The sequence below is a fragment of the Gekko japonicus genome, unplaced genomic scaffold (genome assembly GCF_001447785.1).
Source record: "Gekko japonicus isolate JY-2015 unplaced genomic scaffold, Gekko_japonicus_V1.1 scaffold639, whole genome shotgun sequence".
NCBI lineage: Eukaryota > Metazoa > Chordata > Lepidosauria > Squamata > Gekkonidae > Gekko > Gekko japonicus.
In genome coordinates this window covers 57,376-65,230 of record NW_015176471.1, presented here as the reverse complement: position 1 = coordinate 65,230, position 7,855 = coordinate 57,376, and the positions used below count along the sequence as shown (strand labels likewise).

The window sequence follows — 7,855 nt, the reverse complement described above, 5'->3', positions numbered from 1 at the left end:
CTCCCCTGCCAGGTGAGGTTCAGAATGGGTCCGCCTTCCTTGCACTTGTACCCTGCCTCTCTGTCCAATGGGGACCCAGAGCAGCGTGCATTTTCTCTCCTCCGTTTTATCCTCAGAACAACCCTGTGAGGTAGGTGAGGTTGAGTGTGTGTGCCCAGCCAAAGGTCACCCAGTGAAATTCCACAGCAGAGTGGGGATTCGAACCTGGGTCTCCTAGATTCTGATCCAGCACTCTTAACCACTGCACCGTGCTGGCTCTCATCTGTGTGGCTTTTAGCATTTTCTCATGTTCCGTTGCTGATGATGCTGTTTCAAAGTATGCAGAACAGAAGTTTGAAGAGAACAGCTTCATATCTTAAATAGAGTGAATCCACCTCTGGGGCCTGGTTTTCGTCCAGGAGCCTCTACTTGCTGGCTTCTTTCTGCGTACTGTCAGAACGACAAAAGCCCACAGAGCTTTTGTGGTCTTTAATTTTGAAAGGCCTGAAAAATAGTCTTGTTTTGTACAGTATTTGCTTCCTGGCTGTATTTACTGAGCAGCATTAAAGAAGGATTTCATTTGTGCAATGGGTTGTCTGCTCTAAGTATTTTGAATATCCTGGATTTTAACCAGTTGGGTGCAGATTGGCTAAGCGGGGTAGATGTTTTCAAACAAATTAAATTAACGTGCTTGTAGAATATTCCCACGTTGCTCAAGTTAGCAGAACAAAGGGTTTGAAATTGCCCCAGAAACCTGTGGAAGAGGTCCTGTATTCTTACATCAGCCAGCCTTCACAACAAACTGTGAGAGTTAAGTTGTTGTCATTCCCACTTCCAAGACAAGAAAACTGAAGTTGAGCGAACGTGATCGGTGCCTGCTGGGCTGCATGGGGTATCGTTGTCTGAACAGCGATTTGAACCCAGGTCTTCTAAAAATACCCCTGTGAGGTTTTGCAGGATGGGATAATATCTGGAGGGTAAGCCGTTTCTCTAGAGAGCCAGTTTGGTGTAGTAGTTAGGAGCGCGGACTCTAGTCTGGGAGAACCGGGTTTGATTCCCCACTCCACATGCAGCCAGCTGGGTGACCTTGGGTCAGTCTCAAGTTCATTCAGAGCTGTTCTCTCATGAGTAGTTTATTTATTTAATTAGACTTTTACCCCGCCCTCCCACCGAGACGGCTCAGGGCGGCTTACAGTTGTTTAAAAACCAGTATAACAATTAATACGATATCAAGTCTAAAACAATACAATCAATAAAATATCCAGATACAGCGTATTAAAATTAAGACGTGGCGGCCATCTGTTATAAAGTGCTAGAACAGTCAGTGTGGTCTGAGCTATTAAAACGCTTGCCGGAACAGCTTGGTCTTTACCGCTCTACGGAATTGGTGAAGATCCCGCAGAGCTCGAATTTCATTTGGGAGCTGATTCCATAGTACTGGTGCAGCTAGGGAAAACGCCCTAGTTCTTGTCGATGTTAACTTAGCGTCCCTAGGGCCAGGGGGGACCAAGCGATTTTGCGACTCGGATCTCAGTGCCCTTGGGGGAACGTACGGGGAAAGGCGGTCGCTCAGGTAGACAGGACCACCAGACCATTTAGGGCTTTAGAGGTCATAACCAGCACCTTGAGGCGTATCCGGAATGCTATTGGCAGCCAGTGCAGCCATCTCAGCACAGGTTGGATGTGCTTCCTCACGGGGAGACCCATCAACAACCTGGCCGTGGCATTCTGCACCAGCTGCAGCTTCCGGAGTTGCCCCAAGGGCAGCCCCATGTAGAGAGCATTGCAGTAATCCAACCTCGAGAGAGCTCTCTCAGGCCCACCTACCTCACAAGGTGTTTGTTGTGGGGAGGGTTAGGGAAAGGAGACTCCTTCAGGTAGTGAAGGGGGGGTATAAATCCAATCTCCTCCTCCTCCTCCTCCTCTTCTTCTTCTTGATTTCTTTGCATTTGGCTTTTTCTAGGTTGTCCTCGTCACCGACGGCAGCTTAGGCATCGGCAAGGGCTCCCTCCGCCACTCCTTAGCCACTCTCAGCCAGCAGAAGGAGAACCGCTTCCCCCTGCCGTTCCCCTTTCCGTCCAAGTTGTACATCATGTGCATGGCCAACCTGGAGGAGGTGGGTCTCCCTTGAGGGGCACATGGAAGGGCTGTGGCTTCACAAAGAGCAAGCAGGGATGCCAGCAGGTCGGACTTCAGGCTGGTACTAGTGTTACTTGCGTTAAACATATATCTGGGCGCAGGGGAGTAGCCGTGTGGGTCTGAAGCTGCAGAACAAAGTTCGAGTCCAGCGGCACCTTTAAGACCAACACAGTTTAATTCTGGGTATCAGCTTTCATGTGCAGGCACTCTACTAAATTTAAAAACTTTTAAAATGCGACTCCCGCAATCTTTCTCTGGTTCCATCTCTAGTTCCAGCTCCTGCCAACCTAGCAGTTCGAAAGCAAGAAATTGCAAGTAGATAAATAGGTACCACTTCGGTGGGAAGGTCACAGCGTTCCGTGTGCCTTGGTGTTAAGTCATGCCGGCCACATGACCACGGAAGCGTCTTCGGACAGCGCTGGCTCTTCAGCTTTGAAACGGAGATGAGCACCGCAACCCTGATTTGACTGGCTTTTGAGCAAGGGAACCTTTACCTTTACCTTTTACCCGCAATCTAAGAATCAATGCACAGAACTCAGCAACTGAATGTTCATTCATAGACCTTTATTGGCATATCATTAGTCATAAGGTGTATAAAACCTTGTATCGTAAAATTAAAATCTAAGATTCCACACAACTTTAGTACAATCAAAATAGGACTATCTAAAATTTTGTACCTTAAGAACTTTGGTAAGATCCTTAGTGATCTCAGGGATCGAATCATTCAAGAGAAGTTGACATTTTAACTTGTTACTCCAATTAACTTTGAGGATGAAGCCAAGTTAGAAGGAATTTTCTGCGAGGTAGCTCATACAGGGGCAATCGACAATTATATGCTCAGTCGTGTCCAGGGAGTTGAGATCACAGGGGCACAGCCGTTCTTGTCTTGGGATTTGATTATATCTGCCATAGAGTATTCTAGAGGGAAATGCGTCAACCCTGGCCAGAAGACAATCTCTGCGATGAAGAGGGATGTCGAGATTGTAAAAATATCGGGGCATCTTGCCTAAATGGTTAGAGAGGCCGAGCATGGCAGGTGAACAGAGATGAGGTTGGGTAGGGTGTAACTTTTGCAGATCAATATCTAAGAGTCATTGTTTGATTAGTTTAAAATATGAGGCTCATTGGTTAGGGTTAGGTCTTCAAGAGGAACCCCAAGCTGACTCAACTTACATACAATGATGGAATGCAACTGAATGTATAATCTCTGAATTCTTATCTGAGAGAAGCCAGTGAAGCCTCGCTTTGTTTGTATTAATTTAGTTCTGGGTGTAAGCTTTCATGTGTATACACACGAAAGCTTCAAAGAAGTGTGCGTGCCCACGAAACCTTATACCCAGAATAAAACTTTGTTGGTCTTAAAGGTGCCACTAGACTCAAACTTTGTTTTGATTTGATTTATTAGATTTCTACCCCGCCCGCCCGGCCTAGGCCGGCTCAGGGCGGCTTACATAAAAACAACATAACATTTACAATAATATAGAATAAAAATTAAACAGCATCAGTTAATACAAATAATGATTCTAAAAGCATAAAACACAATAAAGTGCTAGTAGTGATGATTCCACAGCGGTTGCTGTTGCTGAGTTCTCTCATCTCGCATTTGGCTCCTTGATCTTCTTAAATTGTCTCCGGTGGTTAGCTCAGGCTGTAAAGTCCCAGGGGAAACAGGGCTCTCTGAAGACCGTTCAACACCCCTTGCAGTGCAACATAGCTTCCCATGTATATATCTTGACCTGTTCTCGTTCTGTGCTTGGAGTGATGCTTTCTGTCGCTTACAGCTGCAGAGCTCAGATTCTTTAGACTGTCTGGAACGCCTGATAGATTTAAACAACGGGGAGGGACAGATCTTCACCATCGATGGACCCCTGTGCTTGAAGAACGTGCAGTCCATGTTCGGGTGAGTGGGTCTGTGGTTGGCCGAACTGTATGGGAGTGTCCTTGAGCATCTTTTACACATCCCGGAGTCTTGCATGGTTGGGCGCTGGCCTGTTTCGTGCTTTTCTTATTAATCACTCAATATTTTTTGTTGGGTGAATTACCCGTTAACTCTTCAGACAGGGTTGTCGTTCAGCCCCGGTGAATCAAACGAGTTTTCGGCTGATATTAGGAAGAACTTCCTGACAGTTGGAACGGTTCCTGAGTGGAACAGGCTTCCTCGAGAGGTGGTGGGATCTCCTTCTTTGGAGGTTTTTAAGCAGAGGCTCGATGGCCATCTGACAGCAATGCTGATTCTGTGAACTTAGGCAGATCCTGAGAGGGAGGGCAGGAAGGGTTGCCTCAGTGCTTAGTTCTCCTGGCCCTTTCTTACACGCCCAGGGAAATGCTGATCGCTACTTTGGGGTCAGGAAGCAATTTTTCTCCAGGCTGGTTTGGCCGGGGATCCTGGAGGGGTTTGTCATCTTCTGGGCATAGAAGAGGGGTCACTGCAGGTGTGGAGGGGAAGATATTTGTGAATTTCCTGCGTTGTTCGGGGGGTTGAGCTAGATGACCCTGGAGGTACCTGTGACGACCTCCTATTGGGGAGGACTAGGTTTCTCTTTAAATTATACTGGGTGTTTATAAAATAGGTAGTTCCGGCTGCCACCAGGAATTTTCTAAATTCCAGATCCACTCTCAGCTTCTTATGTTGGTATAGTGACCCAGGGTCTAGGGCTTTCAAGGGTCTCTGTGGTCCTGAGGAATAATTGATATGACTTCTGGGATTAACTTAAATAAAAGAGGATTGATGGAAAGGGGAACAAAATAAGAGGTTGGTTATTATGTAACTAGTTGGGAATAAGGTTCCTGTAAATGAGCGTGTCAACTGTATCACTTTAATACACATATACTGATCCTTCTCGGATCCCACACAGATTCTTTCACCTCTCTCACTGACTGAATTTCCACTGAACAACTTTTAACTGCTTTTTCCCAACCGTCTCTCCTAACTCTTTCATACATAACTTTCATAACTGACTAACTGACACTCACACAGATCCCCTTTAAAAACTCCTCCCGCACTCTCTCATCCTCCAATCACAGCACACTTGTCTCTCTCAATCATCTACTCTGCATTCACTTGCACTGCAACCCAACATTTAAAGAGACACACTCTTAAAACAAGGAATCGTTACAGTACCTTCCAACTTTATGATTCTATGATTGATTCACTCTCTTATTGAGTCAAGGGGGAGTTAGCAGTTCGAAACTTGGGGTGACTGAAGGCACTGTTCTTACTACGTGAAGACTTATTCCATCCTCTCCATCCTGAATCTACTGCCCATCAGCTGCATTGGATGCCTTCAAGTTCTAATATTGTGTGAGAAGACTGGATAGCAACAAAACTGTACCCGTGCCACCTCCCAAATTGGTTCCTCTATAACCCTGCCCCTCTCCTTGCGTCCAGCTATAGTTTAAGCAGCTTTAGAAAGGAATGAGCCAGATTCAGTTGTTGTCTGTTAACTGTGATGGCGATATGGAAGGAACCTCCAGGTTCAAGAGCAGTGCCTCTCTGAATACCCGTTGATGGGGCGCATCTCCAAGGAATACTTCGTCCTCCACGCTTAGGCCTTCAAGGAGCACCAGACTGGCCAGGGCAGGTTGCTGGACTAGATGGACCACTGGTCCCTGTCAGCACGCGAACAAAACGACAACATCCAATTTCCTCAGTGGGATCCACGACAGGTGTACTGATTCAAGACCTCTTAGCTACTCTGTTTAATGTAGAGTTGAGTCTAGCGTGCGTGCTTCTATACCAAAACAAAGTTATCCGGAGAAACAGCTCTGAGCAGCGGGAGATTTGAATTCCAAAAAACCTCCGTCTTGTATAGTTATCTTAGAATTTGTTGTGGTGGGTATAACTCCTACCCTCCCGTCGGTAAAATCTCTTGTTGTAGAAGCCTGAGGATCGAGATGGCATCAAGATAAGTTCCAGTTGGAATCCATGCAAGTTTAATTTACTTTTTACTTTAACATATTTTCTGTTCGGTTTTCCAAGTAATTATTGTTCTCTTGTTCTAGAAAGCTAATAGACGTGGCTTACACTCCGTTCCACGCAGTTCTGAAATGTGGTCACCTGTCTTCAGATGTGCAAGTGTTCCCCAGGCCGGAGCCATTCGTGATCGACGAGGAGATAGATCCTATCCCGAAAACCATTAATACAGGTAGGAGTGATTCTGGAACCTGTGATAAGCCTCTGCATTTGCTTTCCGCACTGTTTCTGCCTCTATCGCGAAGGCAGCAGAATGCCTTTGTCAGTCTCGAGGCTCATAGGTAAAATACGGACAGATGGACAGAGGGTGGATGTATTAAAGCATAAGAACTGCTGCCAGACTTCTCAACTCTGGCGCTGGCCTGGCGGAACACTCTCCCAAGTAAGATCCGGGCCCTGTGGGACCTAATGCAGTTCTGCAGGGCCTATAAAACGGAGATGTTCTACCAGGCCTGTGGTGGATGGAAATGAGCTGAACAACTGTGATGTTGTTATGCCAAGGAAAATATCCACAGACGTATAAGTTCTTATCCAGTATTCGGTTTGCTTGGAGTAATTCAGTCTCTTAAAAATCATTCATAATCACGCCATAAACACAACGGACTATGCATATCCGGTCTCATCTCGTTTACAACTTTGTCAAAGTCACCATGAAAAATGGCCATACTGCTCATTAAATGACCTGGAGGACGACATAGAGGGGATGCTTATCAAATTTGCAGATGACACGAAGCTGGGTGGGATTGCTAATTCTGAATGATCACAAGCTAAACATGAGCCTGCAGTGCGATGTGGCTGTGAAGAAAGCTAATACAATCTTAGGATGCATTAACAGAAGCATTGTGTCCAGATCACGGAAGGTGGTAGTTCCGCTCTATTCTGCTATGGTCAGGCCTCACCTGGAGTACCGTGTCCAGTTTTGGGCACCTCATTTTAGGAAGGATGTTGACAAGCTCGAGCGTGTCCAGAAGAGGGCGACCAAGATGGTGAGAGGGTTGGAATCCAAGTCTTATGAGGAAAGGCTGAAAGAGTTGGGTATGTTTAGCTTGGGAAAGAGAAGGCTTAGAGGGGACATGATTGCAGTCTTCAAGTATTTGATGGAGCAGATCTATTGTCTCTTGCTCCGGATTGCAAGACTAGATCTAATGGGTGGAAATTACAAGGGAGTCGTTACCAGCTAAATATCAGGAAAATGTCTTAACTGTAAGAGTGGTTGAGCAGTGGAACAGACTGCCTTGGGAGGTGGTGGATGCTCCTTCACTGGACGTTTTCAAGCGGAGGCTGGACGTCCATCTTTCAGGTATGTTGTAGGGCTATCTTTCAGCTATGCTCCTGCAGAGTGCAGGGGGCTGGACTAGATGACCTGTAAGGTCCCTTTCAACTAACATTCTATGATTCTACGAATTATACAGAATTATACAGAAATTTCAATGCTGTACAATTTGATTTTTGAGGGATTGAATTACTCCAAGTAAACTGAATACTGGATAAGAACTTAGAATCATAGACGGGGAAAAAAGTGGAGCAGGCAAACGAGAAAATTAAAGAGATTGACACCACAAGTAAGAAGTTGAAGAAAAGGATGGGAGAGGTGGAAATGAAGCAGAATTGCCAAGAGAATCGAGTCTTGCAGCTTCAGATGGAAAAAGCTAACATGATTCTCAGGTTTCAGGGGGTTCCTGAAACGGATCGGGAAGACTTGAGGAAGGTTCTCAGTGAGATCATCGCTCCAGTAGTAGGCTTAACAGCGGATGAACTGGTAAA

The 7,855-nt window shown here is 45.9% G+C and overlaps 1 protein-coding gene across 1 annotated transcript in view; it reads left to right on the top strand.

Annotated features, from left to right (window-relative positions):
* The window catches only part of VWA9 (von Willebrand factor A domain containing 9), a 21,262-nt gene that overhangs the window by 2,695 nt on the left and 10,712 nt on the right, over positions 1–7,855 (top strand). The window contains 4 exon segments of the mRNA XM_015427135.1: positions 8–12; positions 1,943–2,095; positions 3,900–4,018; positions 6,121–6,263. Of these exon segments, the coding sequence (XP_015282621.1) occupies positions 8–12; positions 1,943–2,095; positions 3,900–4,018; positions 6,121–6,263 (420 nt within the window).